Genomic DNA, 25793 nt, shown 5'->3' with positions numbered 1-25793 from the left:
TAGCAATGCATTAGCCGCACGCAACATGGCTCTGGCGCCATTCCCAGGCTGCTGGGACTCTGAGGAGTTCCAGTATCCCAGTCTGGCAGCAAAGCCTCGGGTCTTCCGGCTCATCAGACTTCTGCCGCCCGCGCGCTCATTCTTCCCCATCTGCTCCGACACCTTGCGCGTCGAGATCATCGAGGCCGACCTCGGCGCAGCGGTCCCCATCGAGTATGACACGCTTTCATACAGCTGGGGTGTCGGTGCCAAGGCGCGGCCGGATCGGCGGGTCATCGTTGAGACAGCAGGTCAACAGAAGCGGGTGATGTGGATTCACAGACCGCTCGAAGCAGCGCTGCGCTCCATCGTCGCGAATCGCGTGACGGACCGCCCCATATTCGTCGACCAGATATGTATCAATCAGTCCGACGGAGACGAGAAGGCGGTCCAGGTTCACTTGATGGGGGAGATCTACTCACGGGGCCAGCGCGTGGTGGTCTGGCTGGGCCCGTCCACCGCCCTCTCCGATCTCTTCTTCGACATGGCCAGGGAGATGAACGAGGAAGGTGTCATGAGTCGGCTGATAGGTCCCAACAAAGGCCACTTTATGGAGATATATGACGCCGTGCTGGATCCCGATCCCAGCATCGAGTTGACGGGCGTGAAGAAAGAGGATAGGGACGACCTTCTGGCGTTGATCGCCAAGTTCGAGCGCCGCTTCTCGCAAGAGGCCATGATCCACGTCCTCGAAAGATCATGGTTCAACCGTCTTTGGGTCATCCAGGAAGCTTGCCTTGCACCCAACGTGACCTTCCTGTGTGGCTCTAGGATACTGTGTTTCGAGTGTCTTCGCAGCTCATGCGCATTTTTCACATTCTACAACGGCAACTGGATTCGCACGCAAAGGGGAACAGTCTCACAGCACGAGGTCAACCGTGCAAACCTCGTCTTTAAGCTGCTGCAGAGGTTCAACCGCATCTTCCATGAGCGAAAGGCCATCCATGAGCTCGGCCAGAAGCAGACTTACTACGACATCATGCTCAAGTACAACGTCAACGTCGACAGCGACAAGATCAACTGCACCAAGGCGGAAGACCGCTTGTTCGGAGTGTTGGGGCTGGCGGCTGACGAAGAAGTCTACAACACTGTCGCGGTGCGGTATGATGATAACGATGGCGACACGAGCCACAGCAATGGCGTGTTCACCGATTTTGCTTCGCTGGCGGTGTGTCAGAACCTGGACTTTTTGTCGCTTTCTCAATTCCCGAAGAGTCGGGATGGGCTGCCTACGTGGGTACCGGACTGGTCGACCGACTTGAGCATGTCTCGCGGTTATCTCAATCTCAAGAAGCCCGTATACTCAGCGGGAGGGCCGATGCCTACCATTCTACCACTTGTCGATCGAGAAAGAAGGCAGCTATCTGTATCTGGCCTTGTCATCGGCAAGATAATGCAAATCGGAAGCACGACTATCTTGCAAGACTTTGAAAGGCCGTACTTCGACAATGTCCAGTATCAGTCTCTCAAAAGGTTCTACTCTGAAGCAGATGATATGCTGCTCCGAGCAAGCAACATACCGAGCTGCCCATTCCCGTACGCAACAGATCATAGGTTGCGCCGACTGGCAGCTATTCGACTTGCCGATTTTGACTTGACGGCGAAGGACATGGCCACACGGTATGGGTACGACAGCACCACGGCGTATGAGAATCTCGAAGGAGCTTATGAGCAAGCCTCCACACTGGGACAAAGACTCATTACTTCCGATGAATTCCTCCGAGATCATTCCCTCTCGAATATCTTTCGAAACATCAACTCTTGGGCCCACGCTAGCGAAACGGATGTCCTTCACCTATGCGCTACCGACCCCGTGACCGGTTCCATGCGATGGTTGAGAGGGTGCTATGAATTCGCTCGGGAGATGGTCATATTGTTCTTCAGCTCAGCCAGAGTATCCTTGACGGCCAAGTGGCTGTATCTCAAGAGACGATATGGCGGACTGCGATTCCACCCACCAAATCGGGAGGAGGTCCTCGAGCGCACGGGACTTAATCCGGACCGCGCCGTTGCTAGACACTTGTCAGACTACCTGGACTTTGTGTTCCGGAACCGCGACCGCCATCTATTCATCACTGAGGGAGGCTACGTCGGTGTAGGTCCCGCAAGCATTCAAAAAGGCGACGTCGCGGTCGTCCTGTTTGGTGCGACGGTCCCGCATATTCTGTCACCCCGAGTCCTCCCTGACGACTCGATGGAGGATACTGTATGGGCGTATCTGGGCGAGGCCTATTGCGATGGGGTGATGGAGGGCCAATTTCTACAGGGAGTGAAAGAGCCTGAGACTTTCAAGATTGTGTAGAGCATGCAGATTGTCTTTTCTGGTTATTTGCAGCGTATGGCATAGCATCCAGCTTATTTGCCAGTGAGCACCCGATATTTAGGATACAGACTGGCACAGATTTCAAGTTGGACCGATCAGAGCATTAGAATCGCGTGCAGTAGCATTTGCTCAATCTGACTAAGTAACTATTTGATATGTTATACGGAAATCCTAAAGGATATCATCTGGTCAAGGACACATGGAGCACATTTTCAGCCTCTCCTCCGGCTTCGTTCACAATTATTAACACACCCGAATGGAGAATTTTTCTGACCTCGAGGTCATAGTCTAGATCTGGCGATATACTTTGACGCCACCAACAATGTGTTCTCTGTGCGGCACACCATTTATCTCTACGAACTTGGATGTGGGTTCCTGGGCATTCTTGTTGCGCAGTGTCTTCCACTCGCCAAACTTGGGAATCTGTGGAACATCGTCAGTCATCTGTTCTCTGTCTTTCCTTCTCTTAGGACACAGAGTTATGTGACATACCTTCTCCCCGCGTTCCATCGCTTTACAGAACGCGCCGTACACCTCAGAGTCGCGCTGTACTCCAAGTTGCTTGATGAGGGGGGCATCTAATGACGAGGATAGAGGTCAGCAATCGCGAAGGTTCCACAAAAGAATGACTTGGGATGAATTAATATACTTTCAAGTGGTTCCAAGGCAAGATCCTGGTCGGCGTGGTTGAATGAGCAGACCGAGACTCGCTCATAGCCTTGCTGATCGGCAGGAGGCTTGCACACTGTGGTAGAATTTGATGGATTAGCAATGCCGAAATGACACTCTGGACAGCAATCTTCTGTGTTGCTGCAGGCATTCAACTCAAACTCACCCCTGTGCCTCGTCGCCTTCAAGATCCCTCCCGACAGGATCTCCATCACATCGCCCAAGTTACAGACGAGTGCACCCTTCCGGTAAGGCACCCAACGCCACTTCTGGTCCTTGCCCAGGATCTGGAGACAGCTGACCGGCTGGCTAGGCAGGAACGTCGTAGCGCCGTGGTCGGTGTGGTTGGGCAAGATGTTATCAGCTGTCGCTCTGTCCTCGTCCTTCAGCGGGTGGTACACTTGGAAGCGACAGTAGGACGAGTGCGGTAAGATGGAATTTTTGCCTGGAACTTTCTGCCATAGGGCCTCGTCGGACAGACCGAGAATGCGTGAAAGGAGGAGGTATAGTCGACGACCCACGTGGTTATGCATGTGCTAGAGAGAGTACGTTAGCCATAGCCTTAAAAGCCTCCTTGAATGATTGTTGTGACGAGGGTGGCTTGAACTTACATCGGCGTACGCCAGGATTTCGTCGGCATAGGGCCTGATCTTCGGTGGGAGGCGGTTCTTCTCCCAGCATGCGCCGTAGAAGTTGTACGCCTCGATATGGTCGTAGTCCTCCCGCCCTTTCTACTCGGACATTAGTTATGGGATTCTTAACACCAGTCAAAACAAACTTTCTGGATCCTTCGCTTACCTCACCCCAACCCTTGGGGGGCTTGTAGCCCATCCAGTCTCCATTCTCACGGTCCCATTCGTACTCCTTCTTATCCTCATCGCTCATGGCGTCCCCGTTGCAGATCCAATTGGCAAGGTCAAAGACGCGCTGCATGGTGTTATCGTCGACGCCATGATTGACGATCAGCAAGAACCCTTCGTTGGTGACAGCATCCTTGCATGTCTGCTCAACTTGCTTCTGCTGCTCGGGCGTGCCATCGAGGAGCGCGAGGTCAAGGACGCGCAGGTCCTGCCACTCGAGGTCCTCCTGGGTCTCTGGCGGTGGTACCCACTTGGGAATGGGATCCTTGCCAGCAGTGTTGAGCTTGAGCTTGGGCAGAGGCGTAACGGTGTTGGTGATGGTGACGGCCATGGTGTTTGATCTATGCTGTGCAAGATGGGCCAGTATCCGGTGCTAACATGGGGATATGATAGACGAGGGCCCCCTCACGCTCGGGCATGGTGTTCGACACCGGAACAAGATATTATACGCAATCGCATGAAGGATCCGTCCCGATCATCGGCCCATCGCTGTGCAACCTGCTCACAAGCATTCGTTGTCGTTGTCATAAACATGGGTCCGTCTGGCCAATCCTGGGGTTATTATGATGTAGATCACATGCCCTAGTAAGCGATTGGTTCGCATAGCGGCATCCCGGCACGTCGCTGACCCTGAGGCAACCTGCCATAGGCTACCGCCCAACATCAAGAGCGAGTGCCTCTAGCGTAGCCGATGACAATGGGGAAACCCCGCGGGGCCCCGTACTTTTGTTGTATCGAATTCATATTAGCGTAGCCGACCGTAACCGGCCGACACCCTCCGCCTCCTGTCACTGTACCGCAATGGCGGCGTCCGCAGGCCGGGTTGATCCCATGACCTGGTGATACATGGGACCACCGGGGGTTGAAGCTGGGGAAACTGGGGGTAGATATGCACGAAATGATCTATCGGCTCCGCTAATCTGCCATCGGATACGCGACAGTCAGCCATGACACTGATAGCCCGCGCGTTTGCCCAGATGGAGGATACACGACAAGAGATATAACATCACCTCCGTCCCAACACATGGCCGCTTTTCTGCTTCCTTAGTTGCTGCTACAACTACACGCCCTCTCGCCTCCCCGCCATGGCCCCTCAAGTTGCGTCCGGAATGCCGAGTAAAGATGGTGACCAAATCTCTCCTGTCGTCCACCTGTGAGTGGCCGTCACAGTATAATGCACAGACAAAGCCCAAGTTGCTGACTCTTAGGCTTCTGTTTTGATAGTGAGGACAACACGGCCAAGGGCGAATGTTTCGACAAGCCGAGAATTACCAAGCCTAAGCCTGAGAGCATCGCCAACCTGAGCGATGAGGAACTGGCCGCGATGGAGAAAAAGATGGTCCGCAAGGTCGACCTTGTGGTTATGTCAGTTCAACAAGGGTCAACACTTACTCAGCTGAAAGCAATGCTAATTGGTGCGGCACAGGCCAATCATTGGCATTCTCTACATTCTGAACTGTGAGTTACTCTGTCTATTATCTTGCGGGGAGTACATGTGAAGCTAATCGATTGTAGATGTCGACCGCTCTGGTCTGGCTGCTACCCACGTCTACGGCATTACTGAGGATCTCAACATGTCTGAGACAGATTTCGCTACCGCTATTTCCATCTTGTTTGGTACGTCCACGCTCCTTAGCCCTCAACCTTGATAGCCTGCTGATGCCCTTGACACAGTCAGTTATATTCCGATGCAATTTCCGAGTAACATCTTGGTCTCGCGTATCCCTCGTCCGGGCCTCTGTAAGCCAATTCATACCCTCTGGGACAAAAGCCCCAAGCCATTGGATCCAATACTGATCAAGGGTCAGACATTTGCTGTATGGCTGTCATCTGGGGCGCTGTGTCGGCTTGCACTGCCGCCGTGAAGACGAAAGAAGCACTCTACGCCGTTCGAGTTGTTCTCGGTATCGCCGAGGCTGCATACTTCCCTGGTGCCGTGAGTGATGTTCAGAAAAAAGGCAGAGAGACATCTAAGAAATGCTAACAGACACCTTGATAGCTCTACTTCCTCTCAGCATGGTACAAAAAGGAAGAGCTGGCCAAGCGCATCGGTGGTGTGTTCATGTTCCAAGCTCTCGGGCAAGCTCTCGGCGGTTTCATCGCCGCCGCCTGCCTGACGCTTGAGGGCAGACACGGCATCGCCGGCTGGCGATGGCTCTTCATCGTCGAAGGTGTTGTGACGGTCGGCCTGGGCATGGCTTTCGCCGTGGTCATGCCCGAGTTTCCTCACAATGCGCGCCTGCTCAACCCTCAGCAGCGCGACCTTGCTGTCTGGCGGCTTGAGAACGAACGCGGATCTGCCGAGGTGCACGAAGAGGCCACTGCCTGGGATGGTCTCAAGGCTGCTGTCTCGGACAAGAAGCTCTGGCTGCTTGTCTGGTGCGGTGGTATGGGACAGGCCATGGGCTCGGTCTTCAACTTCTTCCCTTCTATCATCGCCTCGCTCAAGTTCGGAAAGTACGAGAGCTTGCTGCTGACAGTTCCACCGTATGTCGTCGCCATGGTTGGATATTACATTTGTTCATTTCTGTCAGACGTGAGTCCTACCGTTGTGCTTTATCCTTGCCTGATGCTAAGTCCTCTTCCAGCGCTACAACAAGATTTACATCATCATTGTTGTTAACCTCATTGCCTCGACCCCGGTCTACATCCTCGGCATGCTGGCCCCCAATGTGGGCTCTCGCTACTTTGCCATGTGCTTGATGCCAGTTGTCTCTGGTGAGTTGCTACTGACATCTTCATCAGTCCTCGCAACATTGGACTGATCCTTTTGAAAACACAGTCGCTCCTCAGGTCATGCTGTACAAGACCAACGGCATTCACATGGCACGACCGGCCACGAAGCGCGCGCTGGGCATGGCTCTGATCAACGGTCTGGGCGGCCTGTCCAACGTGTGGACCTCGTACCTGTGGAAGGATGGTGGCCCACAGTACTACAAGGCGTTTGGGACTCTTCTGGCCTGCGGTATCGTCTTCCTCTTCTCCATCACGGGCTACAAGTTCTGGGTCCGCCGGCTCAACAAGAAACTCGCCGGGACGGCGGTTCAGCAGGCAGATGTCATGCGCAAGCACCATGTTTCTCAAGAGCAAGTCGACATGTGTTGGCGCTATGATGGATATTAGTATGAGAGAATGGAGATGGCATGGGGAGGCGATTCTCCAGATATGCCATGCTGGGAGCTGTGATGGGGTCGGCGTCAACAGATCCATGTTGTATCAATGCGGTAGCTTATTACCACCTCTCGTTTGCAAGAACAGTGAAGGTTAATGTGCTATATTCGTGGGCGCACCATGTGCCTAGTGGGGGAAGTTGCACATAGATGTAGGGTCCATTGATCGATATAGTAGTTAACACCTACTGAATTGTATTGTGCAGACACTGAGCGAGTGCTACAAGAAGTGTCTCAGCACTTTGATGTGCCTGCTTGCCATGGTGTGTTGGGAGCATTTGATTGGATCTCGAGTGCTAACCTTCTCACCAAGCGCTCTGTGGTTAATATGAGCGCCTGATGCAAAACCGTTCCCTTAACGCAACCATTACTGACCAGGATCAAACTGCGAGGCGGCCGTAAACGTCTGTGGGCGGAGAAGTTGCTTCGCTTACATCGTCACCGTAAGTGCAAATACAATCCTACCGCTATTCTTAATTGAAGCAACCCCACCACCATTTCTGACAACCAGATCCACACATTCTTAAGAGCATATTGTAGGCAAAAAAATGCTACTATTGTAGGACACGCGATTTCCTCTGTGATAGGCCAGATAACTGCGTCAGCTGATTGGATGAAATGGAGATGCCCTGCAGGTGCACGTGATAGTGCATGTTGGTTGCCTCAAGGCCTTCGCTGCCGAATGTTCCTCCGGGGTTGGGCAAGATCATGACTGCTGCATAGCACTTTGTTCTGAGTCCCAGACCTTGGGTGAGCACATAGCAGTATGAATCGTTGGCATGTCGATACCTGCCTGGAGCCAGATGTATCTACGGGGCCTGGAGGACAACCTGCTTGCAAGTCGTGCGGAGCCTCGTCAGCAAAGCTCTTTGAAACACTGAAAGCCACGGCCGCCGCCAAAAATTCGTTCACACCTGCAATACCCGATGAGCCACCTGGACGGCTCAATCTTAGCTGGCCAGAGGCAGTTCCATATATCAAATCGGAAGCTATGACTACAGGCGTGAAGACGTCAGGCGATGGTCGCCCCAAAGAACACTCCACAGAGCGGGAGACGTCCAGTATTGCATCTGCTCCGGTTCACGGCCTCAGCCCGATGGAGAAATGCGCTATATACCCCGAGTCTCTTGACCTTAAACAGTTTCGCCTAGCTTGCATTTCTCCTGCTGTGGACCATGATAACGCAATACACATCTCTCTCGAGACCTATGTCCACGACGACTGCCCTGAGTATGAGGCAAGTTCGTACACATGGGGCGGTGAAAATAATGTCTCTACTCCGTGAGTTCCGCTTACTTTCGTCGAGGCATCTTAACTGTGCCTTGTGGATTTCTTTTTCCCTCTGTTACACTTGCCGCCATTGCTATCGACTGCATGCTGCCCTCAGTAATACCAGTGTTCATACATACTGATTCTCTCAAAGCTGTCAGCCTGTCTACGTAGGAACATACTGGGATTTGATCCTCCAAACCCAGAACTGCTGGGCCATGTTGCGGTACATGCGCCCAACACGAGGTCTTCGTCTAGTCTGGGTCGATGCCATTTGCATCAATCAGGACGACATTCAAGAACGAGACAGCCAGGTCTCGATCATGGGTCAGATATACAAGGGATGTTCTAGGGTTTTTGTGTGGCTAGGTCAGGACCTAGTTGCGCAACCCAAGGACAGATATCCTCCTCGCCATCGTCTCGAAGAGCTTGAGATTAGCACCTCAGCCCACCTTCATGTATCCTCGACAACAGGAAGGCTTGACATTCGGCAGCTGCTTGAACGGCGATACTTCAGCCGGCTCTGGGTCATTCAAGAGCTCATTTTACCCCCCCGCGCCATCATACCGATTGGAGACAAGCTCTTTTGGGCTGACACTGCCATGTTCACTCGTCTCGAGGAATACGGCTTGAAGTGGGACCGGACGGCTGCCCCATATATCCAGAGGGTGAGTCCTGTTTCTCCTATTTCAATTCGGGTTTAGCCTTCCCTTTGACCTTCTCCACTTGCGCAGACTGTCATCAAGGAGCAGACAATGTCATCTGAGAGAGTTCAGACCCCACCCTATATTCACTGTTATGTTGTAGCCGTCAATTGCTAAATCTACATACTCTCGAAGCTTATTACCAAGCGGAAATCTCTGTAGCCTCATGGCCCTTACGTCTCAGTCTCAAGCCAGCGATTTAAGAGATCGACTGCACGCTGTTCTTGGTCTTTGCCAGGACAAATCTAATCAGATCGACCTCCGACCAGGCTATGACCTTTCTCATCAACACATATTCATTGGCTTTTTTGCTTATTGTATCCTCATTCAGCATCAGACCGAGGTCTTGTTGAATGCTTGCGGTCCTATAGGGAGTGAGCCGTCATGGGTACCCGGGTGGCGGACACAAGCCTCTTGGGAGTGTACCTTTCCTGGAAAGAGCGGAGAGACGGTTGACTTGTTCAACAGTCAACTAACTATGAATCGACTCCTTGTAGCCGTACGGGAGGCTCGATCATGGACAAGAGATGCTAACATCGTTCAGTTTGTAAGACACGATGACCCACGCTGTGACATGGATGATCCTGAGCACACCTATGAAACCGATGATGGAAAGGAAATCAGGGCATATCGGTTGAAAGTTCGCCAAACACGTCCGTGGCACCTAGGAGCAACTGTCAACTCCGAGACCGGAGCACTCTCGATCAACCTCACCAAAGTAACCACCATTAGTTCTCGTCCCAAATTGCTCGGCTATTCCGGGGCTTTTGGACTTTTCGAGATACCGATTGTCGACAAGGATTCGCATGCAAGGAGGGCAATGTACATGGCAACCAAGAACTCCATATGCGGGGTTGTCAGACCGGGGCAAGATGAGGCTTTTGTCTTGGATACGGGACAATCACAACCTCTGATCTACTTGATTCTTCGAAGGATAGGCTGCTCCCGACGTTTCAAATTATTGGCCTCCTCTCACGTTGTTTGTTTCGTATCATTGTACAAGATACGTGACTGTGACTGGGCCTTGGCGCTCGACTGTTTGCAGAGTTCTGGGCTCTACGAACCTCTTCAACATGCTGGGGAATTCTTTAGTCAGCCACCCGGGCTCAGCATGAAACAAGCCCTTGGCCGAAACATGGGTGGCGAAGAAACATGGACTTTCCTGCCGGCAATGATCGAGGGCGCAAAGGCACGCAAGGAAGATCGATATGCTGATGTTTATGATAGCGCAGCCGAGGATCTTTATCTGAGCATGATTGATCCTAAACTCGAACCGAAGATTGTCGACGACAGGTCCCGCAGTGGGGAAGATGATATTAAGCGCTATGTTGAGCTCAGGTTTCGTCAGCGTGACTGGGAGACGTGCAGCACTTTGTACACCGGGTCAACAGGGCCATTATTGGTGTGGGAGTGGTGCCTTGAGGGCAAAACTCGGCATTGGCGTGACATTACCATAATTCGACCAGTGGTGTCTTGGGAACATTACGCACAGAGACTTGTTCTTCGATGCCAAGTTCAAGAACTGTTCGACAGCACTTTCGGAATATGGTCTAAACTAAAGGACAAGCTTGATTTCTACGGACTGTACAACTCTGGCAAGATTGGGACAACTAGCCAAGAAGTGGAGGCAAGGCTGCGAGCAGGACCAACGGAGGAGGACTACTTTATCGCTTGCCACTTGGAGACATGGTCCGAGGACATGTTCAAACATCTCAAGCTAGACGGAGATACTTATCAGGTCTGCATTGAATGAACTGATTTAGAATCTTATATGTATATACATGATCTGTTGCAGCTGCCATGAACTATTCTTTGAGATGGTGCTGGTTAAATTCTATGACAGAGACCTGTCAGGAGGTAGATATGCTATGTCTCAGACGAAGATGCCGATCCGCAGTCAAGGCCAGTTGTGGATACCACCGATAGTTGGCTGTCAGCTGCACATTTCTGATTCGAGAAGATCCCCTTCTTGCGTTGGTGTAATCAGAGACCATCATGCAAATGCCATTGACAATGTCTATCGTTCTATGCAAAGAGATTATAAATAGAGGCACTCCAACCCTCCATACCTAGGCATCTCTGCCCAGCCTCTCTTCATCGTCGGCAACCAGCTCGTAAGCGGGCCGGAACTTTCCGCCGGCGCCGGCCTTGGCGAGCTGGGGGTTGGGATGTGTGTCGGTCGTTCCCCCGAGGGAGGTGTAGCCCTAATTTGCTGTCGTCAGCTGTCTGCACTCTCCTCACAACCTAACCATAGTCCAGAAACGTACTTCGTCATAAAGCGAGCAGTATGGTATGCCTAGCTGGCGTATAAACTGCATATACATATCCCACAATCAGTATATACTCCGTCTGTTCTCAATGGTGCTCCAACTCACAGCCCATATCTCGGCGTAGTGCCAGTCGATCACGGGGTGCACGCGCATAAAGTCGGGCCAGCCGGCCGAGGTGGGGTCGAAGTGCTTGAGGTTCGCGCCGTGGGGGTCGGTCCGGCGGGTGCCGACAAAGATGGCGCGCACGGAGGGCCGCTCGGCGAGGTAGGCGTCGAGGGCCTGGCGCATGGGCAGGGCGAAGCGACACAGGTCGAGGCGGTACTGTCGCGCGGTGGACTCGGTGAACTCGTCGACCTGGGGGAAGGAGTGGTCGGCGACGACGTAGACGGCCTGTAGCGAGGAGGGGAATCTGCTCTTGTGTTTCGTGTCGATATTGTTGGGTGAGGTCGACGTCGAGTTCGCGGAGGAAGGGGAGGAGGAGGAGAAGTGGCGGCCGATGCACGCGAGAACGAGAATCAGTAGCACAAGAATATATTCGAAGTCAGTCAGGATTCTCCGGGCAGGTGCAATCTATCGGAATGGGCTGTGTGCGAACCAGTCTTTGCCGCCGTTGTAGCTTATCGCGAGCTGTTCCGGCCTGCATGGGGGTCAGCACAGCGGTTCGTGGGGAGGGAATGCGAACGCGGCCATTGACGCACTCGTAACGGTTGAGAGCGTCCTCCACAACGCCTATTGATATGCGCAGCTGGTCCTGCACCTGCGACAGCAGCGGCGTGCTGGCCTTTTGGTTGAGGAAGGCGTCGACCTTGTCACGCAGCTCGAGGCAGACGTGCTCGAGGGAGCGGCTGGCGGCGGCGGCGGCGGCGTCGGGGATGGAACCCCCGCCATTGAGCCGCGGCGGCGCGGGGCCAGTCTGGCGGTCCTGTTCCTCTATCATGTCGCCGAGTGTCCGTCTAGATCTATGCACAGGTAGCAGTAGTGAACATAGCAATTGGGTCCGGGTCGCGACGTGGGGGGTTGACAGAGACAGAGCAAAGGTCTGGGACAGTTTTGTTGTTGTTGGGAGGGACCCGAAAGGATCGATGGCACAGGATTCGAAGCGGTTCCATCCACCGCGCTGGAGAAGCAGCTAAAGCAAGAATCAGGGCTGTCTATCAGCGCTATTCGGCCTGCCTGTCATTATCCGCCCCGCCCCCGCATGGAACCCGCGTCCCTAAGAGGAAGGCGGTGAGTGGCCTGAGCCTTCCATCTCCCATTCCGCGCTTTCGACACGTGACGATCACCTCGGCACAGCCGGCCGAGAGAGCCCGAGGAGGGAAAGGTCCAGTCCATCGCGATACAATGTTCTCTCACCGGGTAGAGGCCAAGAAAGGACCCAATTACTGTCCTTCCATCACGCAGGTGGCTTCGGATCTCTCGTCTATTGACTGGTTCTCAATAATGCTCTGTCTCGTCCGGCTATTATCGCCATGACAGCCATCAGCCAGCGCCCTCAATCGCTTCCCGAATTCCATCCTCAGCAAATGGAAGCCACACGGGCATTAAAAGTGATGCCGCGCGCCGACGGGAGATCGTCATTATAACAGTCTCTATTATGTCCTCTATTATGTCCTCTATTAATCTATAATATTCCTCCCGAGACTCTAGCGAGAAGGAAAGGATAAATCCCTCTGCGCCGCCGTTATTGCAGATCCTTCCTGAAATACACCCGATCGTAGCCGCCTGCCCTCCGCCTGCCCGTCTCCTGATACCCGAGCTTGGAGTAGTAGGCAATGTTCTCGTACATCTTGACGTTGGTGAACAGGACCACGGCCTTGAACCCGCGCGCCTTGGCCACTTCCTCCGAGTAGTCCATCAGGATCCTGCCGTACCCGGAGCGCTGCACCTTGGGGTCCACGACCAGCTTGTTCACTTCAATCGCGTCTTCGTCCGGGAGATTCGACAGCACGACCGAGCCCACAATCCGGCTCGACTTGGTGTCGGCGCCTTCGCCCTCGGCCGCCACGACCGTCTCTTCTCGCGTGAGCACGAACACGTCTTGCTTGCCTTCCTCGATGAGCTTGACGTAGTCCGCCAGCATCGGTCCCGGTAACTGGTTCATGCGTTCAACGTATTTGGTATAAGCGGCCGTGATCAGCTCCTTGATCGCCGGCACATCTTCCGTCTTGGCCCTTGTGATGCTCGGACCTTGGGAAGACGAGTGAGGTGTTGGAAACGCTGACATGGCGAACGATCTTGCTTGGTGCGCTTCCTTGTCTTGTCTTGTCTTGTCTATGCAACGATTCAATTCAAGACAAGAGATCCGTGAAGAATCGCTTGGCGCTATCAAGGGACACGATGCGTGCGCCTTTTTATTGACATGTTCGTCGGCGGGATCTAAATGATGACTCGACTCGACAGGTGGAGCCAAAATCCCGTATTCGGAGATAACAATGCGCAGTTGTTCGACCGCGCCATTCTATGACTCTTCAAGGGGTTCCCTTGATAACTCTGCTGATAACTCACTTACTGTCGATTGTCAATTGGATATTTATATCGACTCAGTACCGTGGTCACCTACTGCATGTGAGGAGTTGTGTTGCTAGCTTTCACTCTTCCAACGCTTGCCAACTGAAATTGCTATGACTCACAAAGATCCTAGCATGGGTTCCAGTTCAGTTTCAACATGATACCAGTGACAAATATTGTGTATGCACAAGTCATCATGCTACAGAAGCACGCCGCCGCGCATAACTGTTGACTTCGGCGGTGCATGTGACGCTGGGTGAGACAGACACACGCTAATTAGCTGGACACAGCAGAAGAAGCTACCTAAGTTGATGACGTTACGCGCGTGCCACCTCTGCTAGTTAAACCTCTTGCCAGATCACAACACAGACACATCGCGGCAGACGAAGTTGTTCCCACAGACACACACAACCAAGCCCCCAGCTCTAGTAATCGTTATGCCCAGTACTGGCCACACGATACTAGCACTCGTGCTCGCATCCGAATACGTCCTCGGCGGCCTCGGACGAGTGTCTGCCGTGCCCTTCTCGGCCCTAAACGAGCGCATCTTCCAAAAGAGCATCAAGACAGCGCCTCATCCTAGCCCGGTGTTTCCCTTCACTGACGTTCAGAGCCCCAAGACGGTGCGGCTGCACATGCTGGTAGTCGGTGCCCTCATGATCACCGAGGGCATCCTGCTGCTCAGCCCGGCTACGCGAGCGATGTCTGGCACTCTCGGGCTGGGCTGCTTTCTGACCGTGGCTGGGGCTTGGAGCCAGATGAGAGCCGGGCTCAAGTACTGGTTGCCGCTGGTCAACTTTGGCTTGGCATGGGCTGTTTGGGCACTCGACTAAGAGCCTCCAGGACCATGGAATATGCGCTGCTGCATCATCCGAAGCCGCGAGCAGGGGAGACACCTAAGCAGAGTAGAGGGAGAAACGTAGTGAGATACTCTGGAGAGTTGGGGTTACTCGACGGGAGTGGATTCACGAAGGCGAATGAATACCATTCGCCGTGCCTAGCGAGGATACACAGTCCGACAAATGCTTGGGAGGCTTGTTTGGGCATCTCAGAAGTGCGGCTGAATGTACCTTTCAACGGCACTTGGATCGGGACAACAGCTCGATGTGGGATAGTGTGTGCTTGAGGCCCCAAACAAGCAAACACACAAGGTGTGGCGGGCAGGAAATGCCGATGCTTGTCTCGGGAGAGGAGAACGGGTTAGCCCCTTTCATCTGGGAAATTCTCATTCAAGCCTTCCCTCTCTCTAGCCCAATCTAATGTCCGGGGAGCAGCGGAGACAAACCCACGCGTCCTCATCGTGGGCTTCAAAACCCGACTCATCGACGAGTTCAGCCCAGCGCTACGACATTGGGACCGGAATGGGCCATTTACGAAACAATATATGCTCTACCATGATTGCCTACAAAAGAAGCCCCAAGCTCGTGTTATCCTGAACATAGGCGTGCGGCAGAATGCACTTAGTTCTCTGCCAAGAGGTTGTCAAAATAAACATCGCACGTCACATCTGTCAACATGTACTGCGCCGCAAAAAGTCGTCGAGGATCCAATTTTTATGCTTGATGATCCTTCGCCAATCGTGTGGTGGAACGCACATCAGTTCTTGACGTCTCGTGGCCACTGGGGAAGGTCATCATCCATCATCCTTCTGCCTACCATTGGTTTTGCGCTCGCCATCACGTCTCGCCCGGTGATCACGAAGATGCTCTTCACTTTGAAGTGCCCAGCCCTGCTCTGCTACTAAGAAGGAGCTAGAATGGAGTAAAAAAACCCCAAGTGGACCAAAATCACGCACCCGGTATCGGGCGATTCGGAGACCATGGAACGACGCCATCCCTGCCTCCCACCCCTGCACCCGGTCCTGATGGCACGAGAAAAAAAATCTTATCAGATGCATCAGATCAGATTAGATGCTCCCATTGGCTACGACAACGTCATCCACTACCCACACTCCTGGTCAAAGTACCGCTACAAGCCCGCAATATCCTCTAGATGCATTGCCCTTGTGTCGCTTTGGGTCATGGTGCCGAGCGTGGCTTGAGGCGGACTTTGGTGTGCGGGAACGATGGTGGCCGGGAACAGGTCTGCCGAGGGCAGACTTGGTTGGGCTGCAGTGTGTGCTGGGTGAAGAATCATTAAAGATGAAAGGAGGATGGATTCAGTCAGTTGTGCCTCTGCGTCTTTCGAGAGAAGAATCCCTGCTTCAGCCATCGATAAGACCATCATCACGATTCGACCATCGCATTCGGATTAAGCAGCACTGAGCTTTGAGACCTTTCGACGACACAGCGACGCACCATGGCTCTCCAGCAGACCATCCCGGCTCTGGGTGAGCCACTGCCGCAAACAGAGAAGCTCTCCCTGCTCTACGGGCCCGTCGACCCGCCCCTTGTCGACCTCACCCTCGGCGAACTGCTCGATCTACAGTGCCAGCACTACGGCACACAGGAGGCCATCGTGATCCCCTGGACGGGCGCGCGGTGGACCTACAATGAGCTCAACCACCAGAGCCGGCTGCTGGCGCGGTCGCTACTGTCGATGGGCATCAGCCCCGGTGACCGCGTCGGCATCATGGCAGGCAACTGCGAGCAATACGCCGCCGTCTTCTTCGCCGTGGCCCGGCTCGGCGCCATCCTCGTGATCCTCAACAACACCTACACGCCCACCGAGGCGCAGTACGCGCTCCGCTTCTCCGAGTGCAAGGTGCTCTTCACGACCAAGCAGATCGGCCGCCTCGACAACACTCGCTTGCTCATGGAGCTGGCCGGCCAGCCTCCGTCGCCCAAGGTCGTCATCATCCGCGGCGACTCGACCGGCTACGAGACATACGACGACCTGATTGCCAGCAGCACCAAAGAAGACCCTTGCAAGCTCGCCCGCGTCGAGTCTCGCGTTCTGCCGTACAGTGTAGTGAACCTGCAATTCACGAGCGGTACAACTGGTCTTCCCAAGGCCGCCATGTTGACACACCAGTCAGTTGCACCACCCACTTTATCGATTTCTTTCATCCAATACCTATCTGTATTGTACTGACTCCCGACTGCAGCAACCTCGTCAACAACTCCCGCTTCATCGGCGACCGCATGCGCCTCGGCCCAGACGACGTCCTCTGCTGCCCGCCGCCGCTCTTCCACTGCTTCGGCCTCGTCCTCGGCCTACTCGCCTGCGTGACCCACGGCTCCAAGGTCGTCTACCCGGCCGAGGTGTTCGACACGCGCGCGACGCTGCGCGCCGTCGTCGACGAGCGCTGCACGGCGCTGCACGGCGTCCCGGCCATGTTCGACAGCCTGCTCGCGCTGCCCGAGGCCGCGGGGCTCGACGCCGCGCGCCTGCGCCTGCGGACGGGCATCGTCGCGGGCGCGCCCGTGCCGCGCTGGCTCATGGAGCTCATGGTGTCGCGGCTCGGCATGCGCGAGTTCACGTCGAGCTACGGGCTCACCGAGGCGAGCCCGACGTGCTTCAACGCCTTTACGGACGACGCCGTGCAGCGGCGCCTGACGACGGTGGGCACGCTGATGCCGCACGCGCAGGCCAAGATCGTCGACCGCGAGGGGCGGATCGTGCCCGTCGGCGAGAAGGGCGAGCTGTGCATCGGCGGGTACCAGCTGCAGGCCGGCTACTGGAACAACTCGGAGAAGACGGCCGAGGTAATGGTGCGCGACGAACACGGGCAGCTGTGGCTGCACACAGGCGACGAGGCCGTGTTTGACCACGAGGGGTACTGCAGTATCACTGGGCGGTTCAAGGATATCATCATTCGAGGTGAGATTGACGCTGCTCCTTCTTCTTCTGGTTTTGCCACCAAAGGACCGATATAACATGGGGCTATTTCACTGACATGGTACACTCATCACTACAGGCGGCGAGAATATCTATCCTCTCGAGATCGAAGAGCGACTCGTCGCGCACCCGGCCGTCGCCACCGCCGTCGTGGTTGGCCTCAAGGACCATCACTACGGCGAAGTTGTCGGCGCGTTCCTCGGTCCGGCGCCGGACCAGGGCAACGCATCGCTGCCCTCGGACGCCGAGATGCGCGAGTGGGTGATGCGGCAGCTCGGCAAGCACAAGTCGCCGACACACATCTTCTGGCTGGGCCGCGACGGCGTGCCGGCCGACGTGCCGCTGACGGGCAGCGGCAAGGTGCGCAAGTTTGAGATGGCCCAGCTGGGCGACAAGATCCTCGCCGAGAGGGCTGGCAGGGCCAAGTTGTAAGACTACATAGAGGGGGGTTACTTGGGATCAGCTATCATCATGACATATTACGCAGCGAGTAAGATATAGATAGAACTTTCATAGTATATTGGGTAGATAAAACGGAAGGGCGAATAGAAAGTACATTGGCTGTTGCTTTTGCAGCTGTATAAGCCGCATCATAGCTGGGAATGAAGCCATCCCAATGCTTGCCACACAGACGACATTTTGGCACATGCAGAGAACGTAAGAACTGAGCCGTTTCTTCCCGAGATAGCCGTAAGCTAGTCGAGGCCAATGCAGACCTGAATACTGCCCAGAGATGCCAAGGTGTGAGACTGGCGGTACCAGTACATCTATCCTGAGCACTCAGACAAAGGGTGAAGCGGCATTTTGGGAAAGTATTTCGCCATCTGGTCCCCACGATGAGCAGGGATGCCCCCCCTCCCCTCCCGGGTCCACGGGTGTACGTACGTGAAATACTTATCTGATCCGAGTGTGCGTGCCGTGACTCTCCGAGCTCGCTCTAGCTTTCCAAGCGACGACCGGCCCAAACCAAAGCCAACGCCCGCTATGATATGAAGCGAGAGGAGACGCACCCCACACACACACCCACACCCAGCTCACTACGCAGTGGGACTCGTAACAAAAATTATCTGATCCGGTAGCTTGCCGAGAGAAGTTATCAGATCCGTCCTCTGTACCTAGCGGGGAGGTGGCCGCGTCTGCGTCCACTCATTTGCTGCACTTCCCTTGGTGATGAGACGGCGCCAACGCCATGGCATGGGTCTCTTGCATGGCGGGCACGGTGAGAGGGGCAAATTGGACAAAATCAGGGATCCTTTCACTCAACTGGATGCCTCGGCTCTGCAGTGTCTTTCTCGTGTTGCGCCCTGCGGTCCTGCATCAACAAATCTTGGCATCCTGTCAATGTCCACATATCCCCAGCTGTGACTCTAACCCGCCGGATTCCGGTCCACTCTCTGTGCCACGAGCCTACTTGCCTTGGGATTTCATACTCTTTTTCATTCTGGATATGATCTGCAGTATCAACAGCTTCACTTGACAGAGAAAGTGGTTGAATCTTGTGTGGTATTCCCATTGATCGGCCTTGATTTGATCTCTGCACCCTTCCCCCTCTCATCTCGACAACCTCCTTCCACTCCTTGAACCCCCTCAAAAAAGCCCATCATGGCTCGCCTTGCCGATCACAAGCCCAGTGATCCCATCATGGTGCTACCGCACCCGTACCTAACGCCCTACTTCCTCACGAAGACCACGAGACCAGGCACCTCTGATCCGGTCTACCAGCTCAAGGCGGGCAAGGCGCAAAAGCCGCACGTCCAGCTACAGAACGACAACCTCTTCTTCTCCGAGCCCGAGGACGTCAAGTCCAGCGACCGCCCCGTCGACTCCAACAACACAGCCTGGGCCCGCGCCCGCCGCTCTCCCGCCGTCACCGTCTCGTGGCCTGCGTCAGCAGCGGCGCCGACGCTCGCACAGCTCTGGCTCGTTGTGTACATCGTCGTCACCGTCCGGCCCCAAGAGGAGCTCTTCCGCCTGCGCCTCAACGGCGGCGGCAGCAACTCGACTACCAAGCTGGCCCAGCAGCTTAAAAACGTCGGCCTTGCCATCGCTCACCCCGAACCCCGCGGCCCTTCGAGCAAGATCTTCCCCGGGCAGCAGGACGAGCTCGTCGTCCTCCGCAGCACCTTCTGGCAGGGCGCCGGCTCACCCTTCGGCCCCCGCCCCGTCTGGACGCCCGACACGTACGCCGACGACGGCGGCGAGGAAGGCGGGCTGGCGCGGTACCCGTCCCTGACGCTCGACTACACCATGGCCGACGAGCCCGGCACCGCGCTGTGCTGGCACCCACGGCGCGCGGCCAAGCCCCGGCCCGGCGCCGTCATCTACAGCCGGTACGTGCCGCACCTCGGCGAGAACTTCAGCATGGTGGCGCTCGACTACACCAACGCGGAGCACCTGGGCTACTTCCACGCGTGGCAGAACGACCCGCGCGTGTCGCAGGGGTGGAACGAGACGGGCACGCTCGAGCAGCACCGCGAGTACCTACGGCGCGCGCACGAGGACCCCCACCAGTTCACGGTGCTGGCGCGGTTTGACGACGTGTACTTTGCGTACTTTGAGATGTACTGGGGCAAGGTGAGTAACTATCTCCCCTCGTTCTCTATGCGGACTGCTGGTTGCAGCACTGTAGATGGGATGGAAAACTGACCCCGAGGACTTGCTATTAGGAGGACCGCCTGGGCGCGTACTACGCGGCGCACGACTTCGATCGCGGCCGCCACTCGCTCGTCGGCGATGTGCGCTTCCGCGGGCCGCACCGCGTGTCGGCGTGGTGGAGCAGCCAGATGCACTACCTCTTCCTTGACGACCCGCGCACCATGGCCATCGTCGGCGAGCCCAAGTACACCAACACGTCGGTGCTGGCGTACGACTTCATCCACGGCTTCGGCGTCGACAAGTTCGTCGACCTGCCGCACAAGCGTAGCGGCTTCATGCGGTGCAGCCGCGAGCGCTTCTTCCAACTGTGCCCTCTGGCCGAGAACGATAAGGTGGTGGGCGGGACGAATGTCGGCTTGGTACCGAAGCTGTGATGGAATGAGGAGAAAAAGGGGAGGGGGAGATGTCAAGCAGACATGGTTCACCAAACGAAGAGGGCACTGTCCCTATATCTGAGTAAATACTGTCTTGATTGATGTGTTCAGCGATGTATATAATTCTATAAAGATTGGTTCAAAAACCTTCCCGTACGCCTATATGTTTTGTGAAGATCCCATGTCCAAGAGCGAAAAGCCACCAAGCATGTCTGTCCATGTCCCTCAGTCGCTCAAGCAGCAGTCGGCTTAAGATCCTTGTCACCGAACAGAGCCATGTGCCTCCAGCAAACTGTGTCACAAGTCAGTCAAACGTCACCAAATCGCTAGTCAAATTGAACCACTCACTTCCAAACCCAAGATCATCCTCAAAGAACATTTTGGCCGTCTCGTCACCGTCGCGCGTACCCGTTGGGCCGCTAGCAATGGCCGTCTTACCGACCGCCAGGCCAATCATCGAAGGCCACCGCTCGAGCACGACGACGTCCTTCTCGTGCGTGGGGTCGCTCTCCTTCAGCATCGCCTCGTAGAGGTTGTTGGCCGCCGCCCAGCCCATGTGCATGGCACCACCGCAGCGCTTGATGCCAGACCAGCTGACCATGTCGCCGCAGGCGAAGTGGCGGTCCGAGTTGGGGACTTCGGCAGGGAAGTTCATGCTACGACCGTCCAGTTAGCGATCCATACCTAACACATACGACAAGAACAAGTCGGGACGGAAATAGGCATACCTCCCCGAGACCTTGACCAGGCCTTCCTTGTCCAGCGCTGCCTTGGGCAGGTACCCGCTGCCTGTGGGAACACTCCGTGAGATGGCCATGATGACATTGCTGGTGAGCAGCTTCTCGCCGTTGGTGAAGGTGATCTCCTCGGCCTCAGAGCCGTCTTCGGTCTTGACAGTGACGGCGGAGTCGAGCCTGCGCTCGAGCAGCACCTCGACGCCTTGCTCCTGCACGAGGGCGAGCGTGCGCACCTTCATCTCGTCGGGCAGGTCCTCGGCCGAGAGCAGGCGGTCGCGCGAGTGAACCAGGGTGACCTTGAGGTGCGGGTGCACGACCTTGAGCTCGGTGGCCATCTCAATGCCGACGGCGCCTACGATTTGTGCGGTGACACTTGTCAGCTTCTCGACATATTCCTCCAAAGAGGTAGCATGGAGAGGTAAACCACTACTCACCACCACCGACGACAACAACACCATGTTTCCCCTCGCTGACCTTCTTGATGTGGTCGGCTGCCTCGACGAGGTACTGCTTGCGTGTGAGGGCCTGCGGAACGACTGGCCAGACGCGCCGCAGTCCCGACGCGGCGATGAGGTAATCGTACTCGGTCTCGACGGGCTTGTCGCAACCACTCTTGAGAATGAGAGCCTTCCTGGCGGTCGGGTCGACGCTCTGGGCGCTGCCCTGGACGACGCGGATGTTGGGCCGCTGCAGGGCACCGACGTCGGCGTAGCGTACCCAGGCCTTCTCTGCGTATTCGTTGGAGGCGAGGGCAAGCGGGGTGCCAATAAGGTGGTCTGTGAAAGAGAGATTGGGCGCTGCGTTAGCATTGCTATTACCGGAGAGGGTGTGAATGCAAAAAGAAAAACCGGGTTCGTACAATAGCCGTCGCGCTCGTCGACAATCGTCACATCGACGCCGTTGGCGAGCGGAGTCTTGGCCTTGATCGGCTCGCCGCTCGTGCGCGCCGGCCTGCCGGCGGCCATGTCGCAGATGCTCAGAGCAGCGGAGAGGCCGGCGTACGCGCCTCCAATGACGAGAACCCTGTAGGGCGCAGATTCACCGAGGGAGCCCATATTTGCGACGCTGTCGTCCAGTGGCGTGACAGGGGAGGAGGAGGAAGTCGTTGGAGAGAAAGAGAGCCAACGTGCAGTGGTTCGCAGGACAGTATTGGAGCGGAGGGCCGTTTGCGACAAAGCGGTGGGAAGAAGAGAAGGGCTGGACATGTGCTGTTTGCGACGGAGAGAAGTCGTGGATGAGAACGACCTTTTGAGGAAATCGCGACCACTGATCAGCAGAACGGTGCCAAACCGCGCCACTGGGCTGGCTGGACAGGCAGCTCCGAGACGGACAGCAGCGTGGACCGCCGGCTGCATGGTCTTGGCTGGGAGGGTCAAGTCGACTGCACACTGGACGTGGATGTGGGATCCGGATCCACAGGGCTAACGGACGGTTTTATCTGATCCGAGATAATCACATGGGCAGATGTTTCCCAACGGCTCGAAGGTCGGAAGGAAAGGGGAGGCGTGCGGGAGCATGCCATTTTGAAGTAGCCAGAGAGTCTCTTGACAGTGTGTGATGTCAATACTCCGAGCAGCACAAAGTCGCGATCCGTCACGATTATCCCGCCCGCGGTGATAGGAGATTGCAGGCGAAAACTGTTCTCTGCTCCATGTACCCGACTCTGTCCACGTAACGAAAACCGAGGATCCACAGACACCGCAGAATCAAATCTTATCAGATCCGAACCATGCGGTAGCATTTGGTGGGAAAACGGGAGAAAGGTGTGTGTGCCAGGGTCCACAAGCTGAGCTCCAATGACGGTAGGGTTTGCTTAGTCTGCGGCCAAGTCCTGCTAGCCGACATCGCTCTCGGCGAAATCGGTTTTCATGTAAGGCATTTTGCGTGTGAGAGGCTGGCAATTCAGCAAGGCATCTGGGGAAGCTGGGCAGAATGTTTCAACGAAGGATTCGAGGGGATGAGAAAGAGTGGACTCTGCACTCCGTGTCCTCCGATTAGGTCATCCGCACTTCTCGATGCCATCTGCAGCTTCGTGGCACTTCTCCGTGCAACTCTTGGCCATCTCCTTGGCCCCCCCCCCCCCCCCCCCCAAGTGGGCCGAATCAGAGACCTAAACATCGAATTCAGGCTTTACAACTGGAGCTAGACCGGCCACTCTGCACCAACGGTCTCAAAGAGGCAAGGGGATTCTTTGAATGAGGAATGGTCCTCATGCAAGTACTGGAGCCTGCTGGTTGATTCTCATCGTCTTTACTTCTATGCTCAGGAGCTGGTTATTAACTACACTTTGCTCGGTACAACAAGCAAAAAAAGATCGACCAGACAGATGCCGCCGCCAGACCGTGCCGCCATGTCAAGACCCTCCAGCACAGACACGAGACTGCCACTACTTCCCCCGGCGGCATACCGGTCACTCGTGGCCCGGAAAAGTCCACGCTGGCCGGACTCGTCCTGAATCATCGCTCCTTCGCCGCCTATGCCGAACTTGCGGGCCCGCGCTAGACCGGCCATTTCCACTGGCCCCGGGAACCAATGCAAGGCGCTCAGGCGCAGGTTCTCTCGCGTGAGTTTCTCGAGGGCTAGCGTACCCATAAGGGTTGTAGGATTGCCGCCGTATATGAGCTCGCGCCTGCTGGCCACATTATATCCTTAATTATACTCAGCCCTGTAACTGTGGGAAATGTAGGCATTCGGCACGGGTCCTTTGCCCGGATGCGGTGTGTCTGCGGCGACCGCATAATAAGTGGCAACAACCAACCACCCCACCCCTTAATGAAGGTCACCACTCATTTCATTGGCCATCAGGGCTCAAACCCCGCGTCTTCCAAGTACTTGTTAAAAGTAATTTCTGTTAAACAAATCGCAGTGCTCGGTCAACCGGTCAGGTACAAGCCGAGTGACACCATAAATTAAACACAATTGAATTGAAGAGACATAATGAACAACATTTCCAGGGTTCCAGAGACACTATGAAGGTTCCCAGTGATATGGACATAATTGTTGTCATGGGTTGATCAACTACTCCCGATTGCGAGTGCCTTCAAGCCTGACTACAGCTCTCAATATGGGTCCGAATATCAAAAGTAAAAGGCAGTGTTAAATAATTTTTTTCTAGTCTGACTGCCTATCTGAGACTTCTCTTCTATTTGTAGCTTAATTATATATTTAGAACTCTAATCAATCAACCTCTAAATCGACTACTCATATACCACGCCTCCCCGAGCAATTATCACTGAAGTCTCAATTCATTAAATTTACGTATGATGTTGGGGCTGAGTATGAGCGAGCCCCTCGGTACCTAGTCCGGGTCCGGTACTCGGGTAGACTTGCTGCGCATTACAGGCTGCAGGTATACAAATGGGCTAGTCTCTTACAACTGACTGCTTGGTGTAAATGACGTAGCGTGTAGCGTTCAAGGTGTTTGGGGGGTGGTGTACGGAAGTTGCACATTGTGTGTAACAAACCTGACCTAACTATGCCTGTTTTTTGTAGAAAGGCACATTGGGTACAGATCTGGGTGGTCAGCTTAATGCCCAATCTCCTTAGTTATTTTCACTACAACAATATAAAGACTAGGCATTTCCTCTCGCCGTTTTACTCCGCGACAACGAATATAGTTGTCGGGTTTCAGCGATGCTCCAACAAAACTCTCACGTATATTCGAGCCCCCTTGAAAACTCTACAAATTGTATCCAAGCCACCAAACATGGGCCAAACACACTTCAAAGATGGTTATGCTGTTATTGAGTGGTATTACAACGCTAGCTGGAGCGTTGAAGAACCCATCGCCGCGGGGCGTGACGGCTTCCAACAAAGACTGGAAAATACCGCAACAAAGAACAAAACTGACAGGTATTCATCAACCAATTGGGCAAAGTGTGGGAGGCGCCAGACTGGAGACGAATTTCTCAGCCGCTGGGTTAAGGAGGTGGTGTATCCTGCAGCCGAGCAGCAGGCCCGAAAGTACATCCAGCAACTGAATCAGGAGAACATCGAAAGAAGGGAAAGATGGCTGAAGAAGGATGGCGGAAAACTGGTTGAGCAGGGCCAAAAGCCACCGCCGTTGAGGGTGTATGAAGCTTTCGACGGCAAGATGCTTGTTATGCACAAGCCATATGCTCGTCAAGAGAAACCAGACTTTGGGCTCGAGATCAAATGGGTAAGATAAGCTACACGACTCAGAGGGAAGAAGCTAAATTGGAACCCAGATCTGAAAGAATATGACGTTATCACGGGCCAAGACCTCTCCAGCTCTTATGAATGATCCTGTCATCGACGCACTATACATCCCGCTTCCAAGCGAATTGCACCTGGAGTGGGCTCTCAAGGCTCTCGAACGGGGCAAACACGTGCTGCTTGGGAAGTGGTCGGTGTCCAACGCAGAGGAGGCCGCAGCTCTGTTTCAGTCCTCTCTCCTCCAGTAGTCTTAGGCTTC

At 55.0% G+C, this 25793-nt stretch overlaps 10 protein-coding genes across 10 annotated transcripts; 7 read left to right on the top strand and 3 right to left on the bottom strand.

The window, feature by feature from the left end:
• Positions 1-25: 25 nt before the first annotated feature.
• E0L32_002177 (uncharacterized protein) lies at positions 26-2341 on the top strand (the record flags this gene model as incomplete). Its single annotated transcript, XM_031136338.1, has 1 exon — positions 26-2341. One exon carries the CDS (start codon positions 26-28, stop codon positions 2339-2341), a length of 2316 nt encoding a protein of 771 aa, XP_030989285.1.
• A 309-nt stretch (positions 2342-2650) lies between these two features.
• Positions 2651-4222, bottom strand: E0L32_002176 (uncharacterized protein; the record flags this gene model as incomplete). Its single annotated transcript, XM_031136337.1, has 6 exons — positions 2651-2785; positions 2855-2940; positions 3012-3107; positions 3198-3567; positions 3643-3762; positions 3830-4222. The coding sequence occupies 6 exons, from the start codon at positions 4220-4222 to the stop codon at positions 2651-2653; spliced, it is 1200 nt and encodes a 399-aa protein (XP_030989284.1).
• A 754-nt stretch (positions 4223-4976) lies between these two features.
• On the top strand, positions 4977-7014 carry E0L32_002175 (uncharacterized protein; the record flags this gene model as incomplete). Its single annotated transcript, XM_031136336.1, has 8 exons — positions 4977-5044; positions 5116-5256; positions 5318-5349; positions 5407-5508; positions 5700-5827; positions 5891-6427; positions 6480-6609; positions 6674-7014. 8 exons carry the CDS (start codon positions 4977-4979, stop codon positions 7012-7014), a joined length of 1479 nt encoding a protein of 492 aa, XP_030989283.1.
• A 1038-nt stretch (positions 7015-8052) lies between these two features.
• E0L32_002174 (uncharacterized protein) lies at positions 8053-10787 on the top strand (the record flags this gene model as incomplete). Its single annotated transcript, XM_031136335.1, has 3 exons — positions 8053-8342; positions 8485-8998; positions 9138-10787. 3 exons carry the CDS (start codon positions 8053-8055, stop codon positions 10785-10787), a joined length of 2454 nt encoding a protein of 817 aa, XP_030989282.1.
• A 316-nt stretch (positions 10788-11103) lies between these two features.
• Positions 11104-13528, bottom strand: E0L32_002173 (uncharacterized protein; the record flags this gene model as incomplete). Its single annotated transcript, XM_031136334.1, has 4 exons — positions 11104-11238; positions 11410-11694; positions 11900-12263; positions 13056-13528. 4 exons carry the CDS (start codon positions 13526-13528, stop codon positions 11104-11106), a joined length of 1257 nt encoding a protein of 418 aa, XP_030989281.1.
• Positions 13529-14249: 721 nt separating this feature from the next.
• On the top strand, positions 14250-14645 carry E0L32_002172 (uncharacterized protein; the record flags this gene model as incomplete). Its single annotated transcript, XM_031136333.1, has 1 exon — positions 14250-14645. One exon carries the CDS (start codon positions 14250-14252, stop codon positions 14643-14645), a length of 396 nt encoding a protein of 131 aa, XP_030989280.1.
• Positions 14646-16110: 1465 nt separating this feature from the next.
• E0L32_002171 (uncharacterized protein) lies at positions 16111-18086 on the top strand (the record flags this gene model as incomplete). The annotated part of the gene is made up of 4 exons (XM_031136332.1): positions 16111-16784; positions 16859-17574; positions 17672-18020; positions 18080-18086. The coding sequence occupies 4 exons, from the start codon at positions 16111-16113 to the stop codon at positions 18084-18086; spliced, it is 1746 nt and encodes a 581-aa protein (XP_030989279.1).
• Positions 18087-19194: 1108 nt separating this feature from the next.
• Positions 19195-20621, top strand: E0L32_002170 (uncharacterized protein; the record flags this gene model as incomplete). The annotated part of the gene is made up of 2 exons (XM_031136330.1): positions 19195-20166; positions 20259-20621. The coding sequence occupies 2 exons, from the start codon at positions 19195-19197 to the stop codon at positions 20619-20621; spliced, it is 1335 nt and encodes a 444-aa protein (XP_030989278.1).
• Positions 20622-20854: 233 nt separating this feature from the next.
• On the bottom strand, positions 20855-22713 carry E0L32_002169 (uncharacterized protein; the record flags this gene model as incomplete). Its single annotated transcript, XM_031136329.1, has 5 exons — positions 20855-20913; positions 20970-21277; positions 21350-21710; positions 21793-22134; positions 22218-22713. 5 exons carry the CDS (start codon positions 22711-22713, stop codon positions 20855-20857), a joined length of 1566 nt encoding a protein of 521 aa, XP_030989277.1.
• Positions 22714-25064: 2351 nt separating this feature from the next.
• E0L32_002168 (uncharacterized protein) lies at positions 25065-25782 on the top strand (the record flags this gene model as incomplete). The annotated part of the gene is made up of 2 exons (XM_031136328.1): positions 25065-25517; positions 25576-25782. The coding sequence occupies 2 exons, from the start codon at positions 25065-25067 to the stop codon at positions 25780-25782; spliced, it is 660 nt and encodes a 219-aa protein (XP_030989276.1).
• Between the last annotated feature and the right edge of the window lie 11 nt (positions 25783-25793).

The sequence above is a fragment of the Thyridium curvatum genome, assembly GCF_004353045.1.
Source record: "Thyridium curvatum strain D216 chromosome Unknown NODE_8_length_716436_cov_74.480370, whole genome shotgun sequence".
Classification (NCBI taxonomy): Eukaryota; Fungi; Ascomycota; class Sordariomycetes; order Thyridiales; family Thyridiaceae; genus Thyridium; species Thyridium curvatum.
This window is presented reverse-complemented; position numbering and strand designations above follow the sequence as displayed.